The following is a 20,099-nucleotide window of genomic DNA, read 5'->3' on the forward strand; positions in this document are numbered from 1 at the left end:
GTATGTGTAAGTGTATGCTATGTAGTGTGTGTGTATCTGTATGTGTAAGTGTATGCTATGTAGTGTGTGTGTGTGTGTAAGTGTGTGCTATGTAGTGTGTTACTGTGCATTTTTGCTAACGTTAAAGGCCAGAATCTAGAATATTAATGAGGAAAGCAGAGAGCAGATTTAAAGAATCTATTATTAAATGTGCAATTAAGATAAAAATATTTAGCACTGTCTCTCCAAAGGTTAATTAAATACAGAGCTCACATAGCTATACCAGTGGTTTGAGCTTGTGTTTGATTTGCTGCCTAAGAGTATTAAAAGATATGACTTTATTTAGAATTTTATTTATATTACTTTGGTCTTATGATTTTTTAAGCCCCGCCCTGCTCACCACATTTCAAATTGTTGCCGTGGGGGGGGGGGAGTGATTTATTATTACACATAGCATTATAAAATGAAGAGTATCTTACCAAATCACTGGCTAAAGCTTGTCTTCTATTGGCTCCATTGTAATCACAAAAGTCAATGTAGTCCAGGTAAGCATCAGCAAAGTAGAGCAGCTTGTTAGGATAGTCAATAGTAAGGCCATTAGGCCAATATATTTTTTCTGAAATAATGACTGTTCGCAATTTGCCATCCATGCTGGCTCTCTCAATCCTAGGATTTTTTCCCCAATCAGTCCAAAACATTACATGTTCCCTGTAACAATAGAAATAGAATCAGATGCCGTTATGTCTCTACTCAATATTTACCTTTCTACAAAGCCTAACATACCCAGTTCGTGGATCCAGTACAAGTCCTCGTGGGTTTGTCACATTCTCACTAATAAGCACAGTCCTGTGTGTGCCGTCAAGCTGAGACACCTCTATTGTTTCCAAAATATAATCTGTCCAATAAAGATTGCGTCCTACCCAATCTACAGCCAGGCTTTCTGTTACAGTGACGCCACTGTCAAATATCTGGAAGGACAGCAAACACCTTAAGCATTTTTTCAGATCATTAGTTTTTCGTTTGGATTTTTAAATATACAAACTATTAATATGCAAACATTAAAACATTTTTATTAAAATGCAAATCTTATCAACTGGCTGCAATAAAAAGGGAATATTAGCTCATTCTTCTAATGATTCAGTGCATGATGTCAATTCCCTTTGCAAATGGACGTGTAGGTTACAAATATTTATGACAATCTATACACTGAATATTTTGGGGGGTTTTAATCCTATCATTGCAGTTCAACTTGCAGATTCAAGTTTTATTCATTTACATCTAATAAAAGCTTTACTAAATTATCCAGTGTTTATTTGATCCTGGCTGTTATTAATGTGGTTTCTTAACTGTAGCTAGCCAGTATTTAGTATTTAAATTACAATGAAGTCTCCCAAGACATTGATAAGTGTCTGTTAAGTTAATTATGGTAGCTGGGCATTGTATATGTGTAAATAAAGTTAAATATGCTGTGGTCTTAAATGCTGATCTCTATTATAAATAGCATCATGTTGAAATATGTGTCAATTTACAGTTATTTGTTTATTAAATATGCGTCATGTAAGGGTTTATGTAAATAAGCTGATCAGGCTTTGTTAGAAAAATAAGACCTGTTAAGTATTATTTAAAACTAAGAGGTATTTTTTGGTCCATAATAACCGTAGCAAGTAAAAACTTTCAACTTTGAGTACTTACTAGTTTTCTGTCTGTTCCATTTATATAGGCACTCCAAATTTTATCTTGTGTTGTGTCAGACCAAAATATACGATTGGTAACAGAATCAAAATCGATGGCTACTATGTTCCTCCCATCTCGAACCAAAGAATAAATATTGTGGGCTTGGGATGTTATATTGTCTGCAACAATCTGGTTACGGCTTGCCACCAATAACAAGAGATTTCCTGATTCTGTAAAATAATAACCACATGCAAGTAATGATTGCACTACCAATACAGGAAATACATATCTGATGCTCTTAGAAACAAGTTTTTAAGAGACCTTCATGTCTTCCTTCCATCATGAAATGTAACAAAGCAGAGGCATAGAATACCACTGTTCATCCTCTAACAAATTATCAAGCACCATCAAGCAACATAGAATAAATGAGGGTCATTGCAAACTTGCATTACCTGAACAACCTTAAAGACACTAGTTTGGAAGATATTTATATTCTCATAGGGTCACATGTTCTTCATCATTTAATATATTCTAAACACATAACATTTCTAAGAGCTATACTCACATTTTGAGTGCTGGTGGGAAAATGAACAATGTTAGTGTGAAGTACTAGGGTCAGCTGTCTTACAGCAAACCATAGTTGTCTTATTGATTAATAAAATCATGTCAACGTGCAGCAACTGAATGATAAGAGTTATTATAGTTATTTAATATAATATTAATTTACAGATCAATAAAATAGTTAAAGATAAAGATAAAGCAACCAACAGAATATCAAATTTAGTAATATTATCATTTTATTTTAATTACACAGCTAAGTATTAGTTCCATTAAAAAAAAATGTATGCGCACTTCCTTCTACACCATCACTTGGAGTACAGTCAGCATGGTACTGTCCATTTAAGAACTTTACCCTACCTGAAGCTTTGCATGTTCTGTTATTTTGTTCCAAAATATATCCCTCTTCGCAGTTACACCTGAAAGATCCTCTTTCATTGACACAAGTCTGGCTGCAAAATCCTGGAGTTAAGCATTCATTAATATCCTCACAGGTTTTGGAATCATTTAAGAGTTGGAATCCTGGTTGGCAAGTGCACTGTGCGCCAAATGGTCCCTGAATGCACAAATGAGTGCACCCTGCATTACTATCTGAGCAGCTCTCTTGATCTGTATAAAGAAACGCAAATGACGTATTCTATCTTAATCCATAATAAAGGTGTGACACATAATGCAGTAAGGCAATACTGTTATAAATAATCTAAAATTGAATTTGTAGCAAGAAAATTAATGGAAAGAACAAAGAAGGAACATGAGAAAATAATTTGTATAAATTTACGGTACCTGGTTGAGGATCATCTGAAAATTTGCATCGATTTAAGAGAGAGAGAAAGAAAAAAGTTACAAATCAACAGCAATAATCAATGTTTGATTAATCAACATTAATAATTGAGAAGAAAGTTAACACACTAAAAAGAAATAGGTAAAGGATATTGTAATCATGATAATTCATCCAAGACCAAAACATATTATGCACTGAAGGGCGATCTAGTGTTTTTAGAAAGTAATTATGTATGTACCCAAGTCTGATTACATCTACTTGTAGTTTACTAATTTACATGCAACAATGATTAGCAATTTTTTTGTTAGAAGTATAATTGTAAATGATTACAAAATTGGAAGCTGGTAAAGAAATGAGACTTGCAAAAAAAACACAAAGAAAATGCCCACTTACTGCAAAGTGGAGACTCATCTGCTTCATTAGGACAGTCTGGTGTGTTATCACATACTTTACTAATGTTTATACAAACACTGAGGCCCGGGCATTGCCACTGCCAGCTGGGACAACGGAATGGTTGAGTTGGGCAGTCTTTTTCATCGCTCATGTCTCGACAGTCATTGTCTCCATCACAGATCCAAGATCGGAAGATACAGTTTCCATTGTCACAGCGAAACTGAGAGGGAGAACATGACCTGACTGGGCAGCTGTGATGTTCATCTGAGCCATCAATACAGTCTGGGTGACCATCACATTCCCAGTTTGAAGGGATACACGCCCCGTCAGACTGACATTGAAATTCATTTTGATGGCACATCCCAGCTGGTCTTGTTGCTGAAAATATGCAAAAATGTATTTTACTATTACCACCGAGTACAGCAAAATACTGTAATAAAATGTGGTATTTTTGCATGCCCGATATGTAGACAATGACTATCATTAAATGTTTCACACATAAATGAAAGAATGTCACAAAAACTAAAATGTTGTGACTTGGTGTCAAATATCAAAATAGTTTTATAAAAAGTTACGTTTTCACTAAATAAATGTATAGAAAAAGGCCCTAATTACTCACACTTCCCAATTTCTTACTAGACTAGGATTAAACCTACAAAATAAAGTTACAGATAAAGATGTTTACTTACGACAGTTCACTTCATCAGAGTGATCGTTGCAATCGAAAACACCATCACACTGGTAAAAGCTATTGATGCACTGATTTCCACTTGCACATTTAAATTCTGAGCTTGTACAGTTGTATACTAAACAAATCAGAAATGTTGCTTTTAATAAAACATCGTTTATCACCACGGCCTACTCTAAATGCATTTGTATTTGTTAAATACACTTACTGCAGTCTTTTTCATCTGAACCATCTACACAATCCTTGTCCCCATCACAAATATAATACGGATCAATACATCGATGATCTGGACATTGAAACTGCCCTGGTTCGCAAGTACCAGTGAAATCTACAAAATAAGGAAAGTTTGGAGGTATATACAGATTTTACAAACTTTTCTGAAGTCAGTTGAAACACAATCATAGAAGAATAAAAAATGAATCTGTCAAAGGATGAGGCCCACTGGCAGGGGAATTTGTACTTATTGGGGGTTGTGGCAATTTAGGTAATTAGGGGGGGATTTTTGCTATTTGACTGGAAGTTAAAGAATTTAATAGCATGTGGATTTTTACTGATGACTTTTTGGCGGTTGGGGTTTGAAGGGCCATTATAGTGAATGCTCTCGAGCAATTTTATCACTATCAAACCTGAAATGCTATAAGTTTATTTTAACCCTACAAATGTGTTAAAAACATAGTCAATGTGCCATTCACAAGCCACACAGCAATGCAGGTCCCAAGTAAAAACTGCCAAAACAGTAGCACTAGTTGCAACGCTGGGTTCCCGCTTAGGACTAAGGTCTAGTGGATAGAGAATTAATTGCAGAGGAATTTTTACTGATTAGAGGTTAGGTGGTTAGAGGTAAAATGTGGGAGTAGGATCTTTACCAATGTTGCTTGTGGCAGCTAGGTTGTTAAAAACAAAGAGAATCTTCTTTGGGAGTTGTGGGAGTTTATGGGCTTAATAGTGTTTTGGGGTTTTAGTGGGAGTAGTTAATTGGGTTGTGCAATCTGGTGATTTTTAGGTTATTGCATTTGGGATGTTTGTTTATTATTATTATTATTTATTATTATTATTATTATTTATTTATAAAGCACCATCAGATTCCACAGCGCTGCCCATGGTTACAAGGATAGAAGTACAACGGAGAAACAATACAATAAAAGACAACATTTTAAAGACAGATACAGGGGTAATTGAGGGTCCTATTCCCATGAGAACTTACAATCTAGATGGGTAGGAGGATGGGAAAGAGGAGGTGGGGACTGCAAAGGTGGGAATGATATTAGTGGGGAAATGAGGGCAACTGTTGGGTTAGTGAAATTCATTTGTTAATGAGCCGGGTGATAGGCTTCCCTGAACAGAAAGTTCTTTAGGGAACGTTTAAAGGAGGAGAGGTTAGGGGAGAGTCTGACGGCTCGAGGAAGTGCGTTCCAGAGGGTTGGTGCTGCATGAGAGAAGACCTGTAGTCTAGCATGAGAGGAGGTGATGGTAGAGGACACAAGGAGCAGGTCATTGTTGGATCTTAGGGGGCAGGCTGGAGTATATTTGTTGATGAGTGAGGACAGGTAGGGTGGGGGAGCATTGGTGAGGGCTTTGTAGGTCAGGGTGAGAATTTTGAATTTAATTCTGCTGTAAATGGGGAGCCAGTGAAGGGACTCACAGAGAGGTGCAGCAGAAACGGAGCGTCGAGAGAGGTGGATTAGCCTGGCAGATGCATTTAGGATGGATTGAAGGGGAGAAAGGCGGGAGAGAGGGAGGCCAGTTAGCAGTTTAGTGTGTTAATTGCATTGGGGGGTCAGGCAGTTTTAGGGTTAATAATGGTTAGTGCTTTAGTGACTCGGTGGTATAGAGGTGGGGGATAAATGTGATGGAGTATAGAGGTGGGAGATAACTGTGATTGGTTACAGCATCTAGAGGGTTAACAGCAGTCAGTGGGTTTTACAGCAAATGTTTATTGTAATGGGTTTTAGCATCAGAGATTATAGTCACCTGTGGTTGTGGTAGTTTAGGGTTTAAATGCGATGAGGGGGTCTTTCAGGTGTTAATAATGTGATGGGTCATTAGTTAGGGAAATAAAGCTGTTTTATTTTTGGATTATTTTTTTGTACATTTGTTAGACATTGTGCTAGCCATAAGAAATGTGTTAGTGGTTAACACTTCACTTGTAATATTGGCCTCATTTTGTAAAAATGTATAAAAAACAACTTTAATGTTCCTTTAGCTAGTCCTCATTATGTCCTTCAATAGATAAGCTTATGAGTCCATCTGTTATGTAAACTAGAGCTGGTGTACATCACCAACTGCAGCTCACAGGAAAGGCTGTCACCCCTTTTCCATTATGTGTAACTGTCTAATTATGTAATTGTTGTACGCACTTGCTTAGCACTGTACAATATTTTGGTTCATTAAAAGTACATTATAACAATAACTTACTGCAGTTGAGCTCATCAGATCCATCACCACAGTCATTGTCTGTGTCACACAGCCATATGCGTGGAATACATTGGTTATTAAGGCAAGTAAAGGAGCTGGAAGGGCAAGAACGTGGACCCTGAGTAGGACAACTCTGCTCATCACTTCCGTCAAGACAGTCACTGTGCTTGTCACAACGCCAGTTCTGTGGAATGCATTGGCCATTCCTACATGTAAATGCTCTAGAGGAGCAAGTAGTATCTGAAATAAAAATGCCCTGCCATTATTATAAAAGAAGTAAGCTTTATTAACTGAGTGTTGTAAACTAATCAGAGAACAATGAAGCATCTATTGGATAAGGCTATCTTTTAGATTATAAAAAAGATCTTACTTTAGATTAGCAATTGTGTGTATTTTTGTGAACCTGTGTAAAAACTGCTTGTTCATCTGCCTACACTAAGATATTACAGGAAGGTTCCTATTTTAGCATAAGAAAAGCCCAAGCAACATGTTGATATCAGTTTCTTTACTTCACATGAATTTAAAGCATAATTCACTATAGGTTCCTTTTTTGAATCACCTTTGGTGAGACTTATTTTGCGTTTGTTTCATTCTCCGTGTTTGCTAAGTGTTCCTGCCATTTGGTTTGTGTTTAACTCTCTGGCTTGGATCTGATTTGTGTTTTGGCTCATATCCTCTATCTCCGACCTTTGACCTCAGTCTGCTAGAATACATGTGATCATCTGCTACCATCTAGTTACCCATAATTTGCTGCCTTTTGAACAGTAATATCTGTGGGAGACCATCTTGTTGCTGTCTTAAAGCAAATACTTAATGATCTACTGTTAATACATTAATGCATTATGAGCATGGATTATTTAAAGGGACACTTTAATACACAGTCATGTGAAAAAGAAAGTACAACCTGTTTAAATTATATGGTTTTACATAACAATCATCTGGTCCTTAGCAGGTCTTAGAGGAAATGTTAGTTACTCATATTTTCAGTATAGGAGGGGATACAACAGGAAGATATATATATTTCAAATAACAAATAAAGGTAAAAAAGCTTTTTTCAAACAGTTAAATACAAACCAGAAGGTAAATTGGGCCACTGGGAGATCATTTTAAAGCACAATGTCTCTTTAGGTATTTTTTAACAGAAGGTAAGTTTTTGTAACAGCAGATATTGAACTGCTGTTTGTAAATGAAACATAAGTAAACAGATATGGCACAACCAATCCTTGCTGTCATTGCTCCAGGAACTAAATAATTCATTATGATCCATTAGAGATTTGACAAAGTTTAATCAAATACATTGATTTGGACAATAAATTTAAATTAGTTTTCATGGTGAAAGTAGGAAATGATTAGTAGTTTGATAGGTTATTAAAAAATATCAAAAATATCTTAAGACACAATCAAAACATCAGAGAAACATAGATATATGTGTGTGTGTAAAAAGTCCACTCAATGTTAAAGATAGGGAAAAAGTAAAAATTGTTACTCATCCGCTTTTTCTCAGTCGCCAATATAGCAGTAAATAGTTTTTTTGCTGTTTTTTTAACAAAGGTTCAAAAGTTATTTTCAACCTCCATTTATCCTTATTGAAATACTGATAAAACACAATGACAGGTTGAATATAATGTTTACAAATTATCAAAGCATCTAAGGAAAAAGTTCAGTCTCGTTTGTAGTGCATTCATTAATTACAGTATAAGTCATGTAAATTTTATCACTTACTTGACAGTCCACAACCCTGTTCATCAGTGTTGTCCAGACAATCATCAACTCCATCACATCGGTAATACAGTGGCACACATTTGCCATTGGCGCAGGGGAAGGAATATGAACCGCACTGCACTGTCGGTGGTTCATTTAAAGGGTCCTCAACACATTTTAAATTATCAGGAAGCAACTTCATTCCATAGGGACAGCCACAAATTCTCTGAAAATTGGGTACCGGGAAACAGAAATGGCTGCAATCCCCATTAGGATTTGTAGGTCTGTTACAATAATTTGACCCTGTAACACAGAAAATAGTGGTTTTATTATAAAAAAAACATGAAAGCATATTCAAATATTTACGATTTTCCTCTGCATAATAGTGCTAGATTATGGGACATATTCATTAAGCTCCGTATGAAGCTTGAAGCCCCTTTGTTTCTAGCGAGCCTTCAGTCTAAAGACCCCTGCTCCATAACCTGTCTGCATGCTCTGAGGCAAAATTTATCCAAAACCATAGTCTTGATAAAGGCCTAAGGAAAGGCCGAAACGCGTTGACATTTATGGTAAGCTTCATTCTGATTATTCATCCAATATATTAGCATTATTGCACCATGTTGTATTTTTTTCATCCACAGGATCAACACTAAAAGCACCTTAGGGGATAAATTTTGGATAAATCCGGATTATCTCTCCAACTGTATTTTCCAGCTTCTAAAACCATACGTTGAGGATTCCTCACTAATAAGGAACATTACACTCTAAAGTTCATCTATTTGTATTTCACTAACATATACACCATTTTTACTTTTTCTCCACACATATAATTTTTCATTTTTTCAATTTTTCACTTTTCATTTTTCATTTTTTCATTTTTCATTTTTTAGCTTTTTTTTTTTACCTATTTTTTTTCACTATTTATTATTTTTTCACCTTTTACACTTTTTACATTTTAAGTCTCTATTTTTTTGATCACTAACACTGATTTTTTGGTTCCTTAAAGGGACACTGAACCCAATTTTTTTCTTTTGTGATTCAGATAGAGCATACAATTTTAAGCAACTTTCTAATTGACTCCTATTATCAAATTGTCTTCATTCTCTTGGTATCTTTATTTGAAATGCAAGAATGTAAGTTTAGATGCCGGCCCATTTATGGTGAACAAACTAGGTTGTTCTTGCTGATTGGTGGACAAATTCACCCATCAATAAAAAGGTGCTTTCCATGGTTCTGAACCAAAAAATAGCTTAGATGCCTTCCTTTTCAAATAAAGAAAGGAAGAGAATGAAGAAAAATTGATAATAGGTGTAAATTAGAAAGTTGCATCGCATGCTCTATCTGAATCACAAAATAAAAAAATTTGGGTTCAGTGTCCCTTTAATTCCAGAATATACTTTTTTCACTTTTCCTACTAAATCTGGGAAGGAACTCCCTATCCCTCAAGGATCCATTATTTATCATTTATTAATTGTATCAGGAAGGCAATCTTAATTGGACTATTAGTTTTTCATCTGCACATATAGGACTAATATATTGTCTGGACTTGTTATGTATTGCTATAAGGTACTTTAGATATTGTTAATAGGCATTTTAAGATACTTTAAGAAATTTTAAGACTTAAGATAATTATTATTTTTATTTTTATATCGGTACCCACCAAGGTATATGTCACATGGATCCATGTTTTTAACTTTGAACTAAGTTTTTAATGTTGCTCCAATTGTTGGTAAATAAATGTAAATATATTTTACGAGTATATATCCTTAGCCTTGTATTATAGGCGCTCCTTGGGTCTTGGTTATTTCTACTTAGCAAATAAAGATAGCAAGAGAATGAAGAAAAATTAATAAATTAGAAAGTTGCTTAAAATTGCTGGCTCTATCTGAATCATGAAAGAAAAAAATTGGGTTTAATATCAATTAATTAATTTCAGGAAAAATTCAATGTGTGAGTAATTGTGTTGTAATGTAAGAAGCAGGGTGCTATAAAAATGATTTTACAATTTTTATAACTACGCTATACTATTATTATATTATTACTATTATATTCTTTTGAGAGCCAACAGGCCAGTGTTACTATTTTAGCCAAAAGTAAACTAGTTGACCGATGTGGGACTTAGTAACAAGACCATCATTATTAATATTTTTATGAGCAATGGGATTCTATACAATATGATTAAAAAAAATTAACAAACTTTTTAGTGCAGGCCACAACAAAGTAGTTATCATCAGCTACACAAATAATCGCAGTCAGTCTAAGAACCTACAATACAGCATGTGACGCACACATTATGTTACTTACCAATCTGGGTACTGGCGTCATAGGACTTTACATGCATAATATTATTAATGCCTCTGCGAATTACTGTCATTTCACCACCATCATATTTTCTGACGCGAACTATACCACCAAGTCTCCAATCAGTAATATAGGCATAGCCTAAGGAGTGTAAAAGAGTGTAAATGCTTACTTCAATACCATAACTTCAAACATCAGAAATAAATAATAAAATATTCAGTGTAAAGACATTTAGCAAAATCACAGATATCAATCATTTTTATTGCTTAAAGGGATATGAAACCCCTTTTTTTTCTCTTTCATGATTTAGATAGAGCATGCAATTTTAAGCAACTTTCTAATTTACTCCTATTTTTAATTTATCTTCGTTCTCTAGCTATCTTGACTTGAAAAAGGAAGACTGAAGCTTATGAGCTGGCCCATTTTTGGTTCAGACCCTGGGTAGCACTTGATAATTGGTGGCTACATTTTGCCACAAATCAGCAAGTGCTACCCAAGGTCTGAACCAAAAATGGTCCGGCTCCAAAGCTTTCCTGATTTTCAAATAAAGATACAAAGAGAATGAAAAAAAATTGATAATAGGAGTAAATTAGAAAATTGCTTAAAATTGCATGCTCTATCTAAATCATGAAAGACAAAATTGGGGTTTCATATCCCTTTAAAGGGACATGAAACCCCAAAATGTTATTTTTGTGATTCAGATAGAGCATGCAATTTTAAAAAAGCTTCAAATTTACTTCTATTATCAATCTATTATATTGTTCCCATGGTGTTCTTTGTTGAAAAGATACCTAGATAAGTGTCTGGAGCACTACATGACAGAAAATAGTGCTGCCATTTAGTGCTCTTGCAAATGGATAACATTCTTGCAAAACTGATGCCATATAGTGCTCCAGACATGTACACGCTTCTGAGATGTCCCTGCTATTTAACAAAAGATACTAAGAGAATGGAGAAAATGTGATAATAGTAGTAAATTAGAAAGTAGCTTAAAATTGCATGGGGGTTTTGTGTCCCTTTAATTGCTTCAAAATGATTATGTTATTTTTGCAAAATAAATGCAATTACCCAAGAGTCTGCTTGAATCATTTTCTTTTTGCTATTTAGTGTAATATTTTGTCACATGAATGAGTAGCATTTAAACATGGTGATTTTGTTACCTCAAAACAATGTGAGATGGAAATTGTTTCAATTTAACCTAAAACTAAAACAGCTTTATTCACTTCCTGCTAAAGGTTGCAGGCTGATAAATACTTACTGCTAATGGTCATTGGTTGATAGGTATTTCCTGCTTGTCAGCTTTTAAGCTCAATTGCTCCATGTTAGTCAATAATAGCTATAGGGGTCAATTAATGTAGGTGCGAGCGGACATGATCCGATATAGCTGCTGTCTGCATTTATCATTGCACCAGCAGTTCTTTTGAACTGCTGGTGCAATACCGCCCCCTGCAGATTTGCGGCCAATCGGCCGCTAGCAGAGGGTGTCAATCAGCCTGAGCGTATTCGATCGGGCTGATTGCTGTCCGCCACCCCAGAGGTGACGTATGAGTTAAGGAGCAGCTGTCTTAGGAGTGGGTCGGAAGCAGCATCAGTTGCTTCATAAATCGACCCCATAGTATTTTTTTTTAACCTATATTTAGACAACTTTAATCTCACATTTCTAAAAACCCCCCCTAAATAAATCACCATGTTTAAATGCTGTTCTTTCATACAGATTATATAAATGAGTACAGTGTCCATTTCACTCACAGAGCTTATGCAGGCATTTGAGAGGCAAGCAAATACAAAATAAATATGCACCAATCACCTGCTATCTTGGGGTCCAAAATAACTACAAAACCTTGTGTAGCATTCAGAATACATTAAAGTAGGCATTTATCAACTGCCCGATGTATAGGGCAGACAGGTTTGCATGAGCGAACACTGTCTATTCGGCAGTTGATAAATGGCGGCCTTAATTTAACATTGCACATGAGTAGGGGGTTGTCAATCACCCCGAGAAGAACATACCCGGGGTGATTTAATCCAACAGCTAATAGCTGGCATACTGTTATACTGTTTAAGAAGCTGCAGTCTGATGCCCGATACTTCCTACATTTCTGCGGGTGGGCAGTCTAGCAACGGGGGGGGGAAGGAGTGGGAGGAAGTGGCATGGGCCCTACACTGCAGAAAATAAAATGAAGCGAGGAGGGAGGGATGGGGAGCTATACAGAAAAAATGGGGGTCCTAGCTAACGATCGTCGGATTGGGGACCACTACACTACAGAATATTTATTTATTTATTTTTTCAACAGCTGCCAGTATTAAAGATGGCTGCAATTATTGGGAGGTGGAGGGTTAGAGAGCTATTTGGGGGGATCAGGGAGGTGGGAGGGTTGAGGAGGATCACTACACAAAAACAATAAAAAAAATAAACTTCATACTGGCAGACAGTCTGCCAGTATCTAAGATGGTAGCAACCAGTCTGGGGTGAAGGAGAGAAAAGATCTGTTTGGAGGATCAGGGGTGGGAGGTGTCAGGTGGGAGGCAAATCTCTACACTAAAGCTTAAATTAATCTTACAAGCTTCCTGTTTAACCCCTTCACTGCCTGGAATGATAGAGTGTGGTGTGCAGCTACAGTTAGCAACCTTCTAATAACCAAAAAGAATTGAAAAAGCCATGTATGTCTGCTATTTCTGAACAAGGGGGATCACAGAGAAGCTTTTAAAATCATTTGTGCCATGATTGCAGAAGATGTATGTAAATAATTGCAGTCGGAAACCCAAAGATTGTGAAAAAGTTAACAATTTTTTTTATATGATCGCATTTGGCAGTTAAATGGTGGCATGAATATATAAAAAAAAATATATAGTTTTGATCGGTAAATAAAAAAAAAACAAGACTTCTCTGGTATTTTGGGCAAGTTCTTCTCTGAAAATCCCTGTAACAAAGGGGTTAAAATTTTATGTTTGGGCTATTCACAATTATATCAATTTGCTAGAATTACTGAGTTCATACCTCCAAAGATTGTGAGTCCAAAAGGATGAGTCATCTGCGTTATTCGATTGAGGGTTTGTCTATCTAAACCATCAAATGTACTATGTTCAACCTTATCAAAGAAAGCATCCACCCAATACAGTCGTAATGAACTGCAAAAATAAAGAGATAAAGTGCAATTTTATTTTAAACAGAGACATAATTTATTATTCTTTAATAATGTATTTCTCAGCACTATGGAAATAAAATTGTAAAGAAGTTTTCACCTCCAATCCATAGCCAAGCCATTTGGCCACCCAAGGCTGGTATTCACTATGGGCATTGCATGTGATCCATCACACCAAGATCTCATAATTTTTGCTGGCCGGTACCAGTCAGTCCAAAATAAGTATCTACAATTTTAAGAAAAGGTATATTAATTAGAGTCTAGTTTATTTGAACTGATGACTAGTTTTTTCCATATGATGTTAAAGGGAAATAGAACTCAAAATGTTAATTTTTGATTAAAAAACAAAAACATACATTTTAAAAATGTTTCCATTTTAATTATATTATAAAATTTGCTTCATTTTCATGATATTTTCTTTTAAAGTGCATATAGTCCTCCAGACATGTGCACGCCCCAGAGCCTGCCTACTTGCTTTTCAACAAAGGATACAAAGAAAACAAAGTACATTTGATAATAGAAGTAAAAAACATTTATTTATTTTTTTATATGCTCTCTCTGACTAATGAAAGAAAAATGTTGTGTTTCATGTTCCGTTAAATAGATAATTTAGGCATAAATATAATACATTAAAAAAGTTGTTAAAAAATGGCATACTATGGGCACCATGTACTAAGTAGAGTATTCTGCTTTGGAAGCCTTGTGGGGCAAGCTTGCTCATATGACTGCTTCATGGTCGTTCAGTATCTGTTGCCATTTCACTCTCCATATAGTACATGGGGCCCTTTGTCTAAAACATAAAAGTTTATTATTTCATATTTCCTGTCCCTTTAATGTATTATGCATAATAAAGGGCTATTAAACTTCTGTCAAAACAATATTAATAACTTAATAAAACAATGTCAATTCTGAAAACACACTACATTTCTTGCCATTTTCAATTAACACTTACACCATTTTAGCGCTAGATTACAAGTGGAGCGTTCCTTTATTGTGCGCCCGCTCTTTGCTGGTACACGATAAATAACCAGCCATTACAAGTGGCTGGTTATTGCTTCAATAGGTACTACTTTTGGGGTTAGTTAGGACTTTTTTTTTTTTAAGAAAATTTTATTTTTATTTTTTTATTTTCTAGCCTAGGTTTTTTTTTAGCCAGGTTTAGTTATTTTGGTGGTGAGAGATTACTTGAAATGTAGATGGGGGGGGTTTATTTGTTTTTTCTTTTCAAAAAGAGCTGATCACTTTACAGCAATGCCCTACAAAACCATTTAGTTTTTTTTTTGTTTTGGGCCATGTAGTTTAGTGTTAGGTATAATGGTGTTTTTTTTAATTTTTGATACTGTAGTTTATTTTTATTTTTTTTTGTAACTTAGGTTATTTATTTATTTATTGATACTTAGCCTTTTTTATTTTTTGTAACAGATTATTTTTTATTTTTTGCAATTTAGTGGGGTTAGTTTATAGGGGGGTTCGTTCAGAGGGGGGTAGGTGTTAGTGTAGTTCTAGTTCGCATTGGGAGGTGGCGGTTTAGACCCTAATCTTCTAACCACCACCCATACCTGTATGGGGTTGATTAGGTAATTATTGTTAGCTAGCATTTTGTAGGTCTTAATCTCCTAACCACCCCCCATACCTGTATGGGGGTTGATAAGGTGATTTTTGATGATTAACATTTATTAAGCCTTAATCTCCTAACCACCCCTCATAACTGTATTGGGGTATATTAGGTGATTAGGTTAGGGCAGCTCAGGGGTTAATAGTGCATTTAATTTTTTTTAAATAGAATGCATTCTTATGTATGATGCACATTATTTTAACTATTGTATATAAATTAATATGTACTTAATTTTTTGTGTGATTTTTATTTTAAACATAAATATATATTTTAAAATGTATATTCATGTTACAAAAGGCATTCATATTACAATTGTTTTATTACATAACAGGCATGCAGTTATGTGATACTATAATTATAATGCAACTGTCTTTTATAACATAAATATCTATTTTAAAAATATTTTGATATTTACAATAATAAATGCATCAAGCAAGAATATATACATTTCAATTTATATATCCAATACTTATACTAATATGAGTTATACATGATATTCAATATTTAAACACGTATGCATGTATATTGCATAATGGTTTAAGTTTTGCAAATACATGAAAATGTATTTATCTTAGCTTGTTGTGTTTATTAGTGATAACATAGATATATATGTTAACCCCTTAAGGACAAGGCCATTTTTCAATTTCTTTCCCTTAAGGACCAGGGCTATTTCTACATTTCTGCGGTGTTTGTGTTTAGCTGTAATTTTCCTCTTACTCATTTACTGTACCCACACATATTATATACCGTTTTTCTCGCCATTAAATGGACTTTCTAAAGATACCATTATTTTTATCATATCTTATAATTTACTATAAAAAAATTATAAAATATGAGGAAAAAATGGAAAAAAAACACACTTTTTCTAACTTTGACCCCCAAAATCTGTTACACATCTACAACCACCAAAAAACACCCATGCTAAATAGTTTCTAAATTTTGTCCTGAGTTTAGAAATACCCAATGTTTACATGTTCTTTGCTTTTTTTGCAAGTTATAGGGCAATAAGTACAAGTAGCACTTTGCTATTTCCAAACCACTTTTTTTCAAAATTAGCGCTAGTTACATTGGGACACTGATATCTTTCAGGAATCCCTGAATATCCCTTGACATGTATATATATATATATTTTTTAGAAGACATCCGAAAGTAATGATCTAGGCCCATTTTGGTATATTTCATGCCACCATTTCACCGCAAAATGAGATCAAATAAAGAAAAAATTCACTTTTTCATAATTTTTTTCACAAACTTTAGGTTTCTCACTGAAATAATTTGCAAACAACTTGTGCAATTATGGCATAAATGGTTGTAAACGCTTCTCTGGGATCCCCTTTGTTCATAAATAGCAGACATATATGGCTTTGGCATTGCTTTTTGGTAATCAGAAGGCCACGAAATTCCACTGCGCACCACACATGTATTATGCCCAGCAGTGAAGGGGTTAATTAGGGAGCATGTAGGGAGCTTCTAGGGTTAATTTTAGCTTTAGTGTAGTGTGGTAGATAACCCCAAGTATTGATCTAGGCCCATCTTTGTATATTTCATGCCACCATTTCCCCGCCAAATGCGATCAAATAAAAAAATGTTAAATTTTTTACAATTTTAGGTTTCTCACTGAAATTATTTACAAACAACTTGTGCAATTATAGCATAAATGGTTGTAAATGCTTCTCTGGGATCCCCTTTGTTCAGTAATAGCAGAAATTTATGGCTTTTGTGTTGCTTTTTGGTAATTAGAAGGCTGCTAAATGCTGCTGCGCATCACACGTGTATTATGCCCAGCAGTGCAGGGGTTAATTAGATAGCTTGTAGGGAGCTTGCAGGGTTAATTTTAGCTTTAGTGTAGAGATCAGCCTCCCACCTGAGAGATCCCACCCCCTGATCCCTCCCAAACATCTCTCTTCCCTCCCCCACCCCACAATTGTCCCCGCCATCTTAAGTACTGGCAGAAACTCTGCCAGTACTAAAATAAAAGGCTTTTTTTTTTTATGAATTTTTTTTTAAAAACAATTTTTGTTTAGCTGTGATGGACCCCCCCTTAGCCCCCAACCTCTCTGATCCCCCCAAACAGCTCTATAACTCTTGCCCACATCCTATTTGCTGCCATCTTGGGTACTGGCAGCTGTCTGCCAGTACCCAATTTGCCTCCCAAAAAATTTTTTTTATGTTTTTTTATGTAATTAAATTTTTTCTGTAGTGTAGCTGCCCCCCCTAATACCCTCCTCCCTCTCCCCCTCCCAGATCCTCTTGACAATTATTTCCCCCCTCCTTCTCTCCCATTCATTAATTCATTGGTGGCAGTGGCTGTTACGCGATTGTGCGCACACATGCGCGCGCATGCGCGCTCCCTGCAGGCTCCCGCACGCTCCCGGCACCCGGCGTGCACATTGCACATTCAGGAACCGGATGCCAGGTAGCGATGGGCCGCCCACCCGCCTCCCTGCAGCTGCTCCCACCCACCAACGATCGGGCCCATCACTACCGGTGCAGAGAGGACCACAGAGTGGCTCTCTCTGCATCAGTTTTGGAAAAAAGGTATTGCAGTGATGCATCAATGTCGAGGCATCACAGCAATACCTTGAAAGTGGCTGGAAGCGATCAGGATCGCTTCCAGCCACTTTAAACCCAGATGTCGTACAGGGTACGTCGCTGGTCTTTAAAGACCAGGTTGTGTGCGACGTACCCTGCACGACATGCATCGTTAAAGGGTTAATTAATTTATGTTAATTAGATTATATTTTACATTACAGGCATGCAGTTATGTAGACCTATTATATTAAACTGTCTTTAATTAGAAATAATAAACACAACAAACAAAATTAATTACATTGTAATTTATATGCAAATATTTAAACATTATACATTCTACATAACAATGTATCATTTTAAATATTGAATATATATGTGTAGGGCCTTACCTTCTACGATTAGTTTTAGGTTATGGCAGATTAGGGGGTCAATGGTTTAATCATATGCTTTGTCATGTACAATGCATATTGTGTAAAGTATTGTAGATGTCTTAAAAGGGATTTAATGGTTGCTTAATATTATTTGAAACATAAACATATATTTTCAAATATATATTTGTGTTTGAAATAATAGCAAGCAACTATTAAATCCCTTTTAAGATATCTCCAATAATTTAAATATTCTACATTGTACATGACAAAGCATATTTTGTCAAGGAGATTTGACATCTGGGCTCCTGAAACTCAGCACCAGACCAGAATTGAACCCCGTCTGCATCTTCTTAAAAGGGGTGTCGATCAAGTAGGGTGCAAGGGATATTAGTATGTTATCGTCAATTTGATGAGGCCCCTAGGGAAACCACTTGTTTGGGTGGTCGACTGTCTGCATATTAGCACATCCCTGTGACATATAATTTAAACATTGATTATAACTTTAGTGACATAGCTTCAAAGTTATTATTAGGAGGTTTATTATTAATAGTATAGTTTAATTTAGTGAGTTATTTTTGACAGAAGGCAGTTAGCTGGGCATTCCAGGGGAGTGTAGTTTAGACATTATATCAGTGTAGGCAGTATTAGAGACTTAGCTGGGCGTTCCGGGGTGTGCAGGTTAGCTGTGACTTAGGTGTAGGTGGTCAGTGAGTGGTAACGAGGGGGAGTGTAGCTTAGGCATGATGTAGTTACAAGCGTTCAGAGTGAGTTAGCGGGGTGTATTAGTTGGAGCAGTCTGCACTTTGCTTTAGACATATCGACACAAGATCGATATGTTCAAAGTAGTGAAGTGCAGGTTGTGAGGAGGGAAGTGGCCATGTTTGTCTTGCTAGCTATCATCTGCCGAGACTACATTGCATGAGCTAGTTAGTGTAGGAGTAAATAAACTGAGGTCCCCACGGCAATATTTGAAGTGTGCCTACACAGAAACTAATTTTAGTTTCAGTGAGTGCACTGTTTGCACCGTGTAGGTACACTTCGAATAGGGCGCCCCCTATAGGAGAGATATTACCGCTCGCTGGCATTGCTCAGTTTCTTATCAATGCTTTGAATATAGGGGCCATAGAGAGAAGCACACTCTCAGGAATGAACAACCAGCTCAATAACTTGTTAGCTTGTTCTATGGTGATATACAACCTGGATACAGCTGCTTTTAAGGCCAGTAATGCTTTCACAGAGCCAAACTTTCCTGTAGTATATCAATCTGATACCACCTATTATAGTCAGTCCAGTACCGAAAATACCAAGCAATTCCTCTCTGAACAAGGAACACGGCATCCCCAAACAATCGTTTTGGCCTTCATTGGGCCTCGTCAGTGAAGTGCAGTCATATTTCTCTAAGCACACTAAGCAAGGAGTACATGTCTAATTCTTTATTTTAATATGTTTTATACAGTGGGGCAAAAATATTTAGTCAGCCACCAATTGTGCAAGTTCTCCCACTTAAGAAGATGAGAGAGGCCTGTAATTTTCATCATAGGTATATCTCAACTATGAGAGACAAAATGTGGAAACAAATCCAGTCAATTACATTGTCTGATTTGGAAAGTATTTATTTGCATATTATGGTGGAAAATAAGTATTTGGTCACCTACAAACAAGCAAGATTTCTGGCTCTCACAGACCTGTATCTTCTTCTTTAAGAGGCTTCTCTGTCCTCCAATCATTACCTGTATTAATGGCACCTGTTTGAACTTGTTATCAGTATAAAAGACACCTGTCCACAACCTCAAACAGTCACACTAAAACTCCACTATGGTGAAGACCAAAGAGCTGTTGAAGCACACCAGAAACAAAATTGTAGACCTGCACCAGGCTGGGAAGACTGAATCTGCAATAGGCAAGCAGCTTGGTGTGAAGAAATCAACTGTGGGAGCAATAATTAGAA

General features: G+C 35.9%; 1 protein-coding gene across 1 annotated transcript in view; it reads right to left on the reverse strand.

Moving 5' to 3' along the window:
* The window catches only part of LRP2 (LDL receptor related protein 2), a 337,404-nt gene that overhangs the window by 181,554 nt on the left and 135,751 nt on the right, over positions 1–20,099 (reverse strand). The window contains exons 18-29 of the mRNA XM_053698401.1: positions 13,734–13,859; positions 13,489–13,619; positions 10,494–10,631; positions 8,211–8,492; positions 6,489–6,728; positions 4,282–4,401; positions 4,075–4,191; positions 3,386–3,763; positions 2,572–2,820; positions 1,672–1,883; positions 763–947; positions 459–687 (exon numbers count right to left, since the gene is read on the reverse strand). Coding sequence (XP_053554376.1) covers positions 459–687; positions 763–947; positions 1,672–1,883; positions 2,572–2,820; positions 3,386–3,763; positions 4,075–4,191; positions 4,282–4,401; positions 6,489–6,728; positions 8,211–8,492; positions 10,494–10,631; positions 13,489–13,619; positions 13,734–13,859 — 2,407 coding nt within the window. The remainder of the gene's footprint in view (positions 1–458; positions 688–762; positions 948–1,671; positions 1,884–2,571; positions 2,821–3,385; positions 3,764–4,074; positions 4,192–4,281; positions 4,402–6,488; positions 6,729–8,210; positions 8,493–10,493; positions 10,632–13,488; positions 13,620–13,733; positions 13,860–20,099) is intronic.

Source organism: Bombina bombina, chromosome 1, assembly GCF_027579735.1.
Source record: "Bombina bombina isolate aBomBom1 chromosome 1, aBomBom1.pri, whole genome shotgun sequence".
Lineage (NCBI taxonomy): Eukaryota > Metazoa > Chordata > Amphibia > Anura > Bombinatoridae > Bombina > Bombina bombina.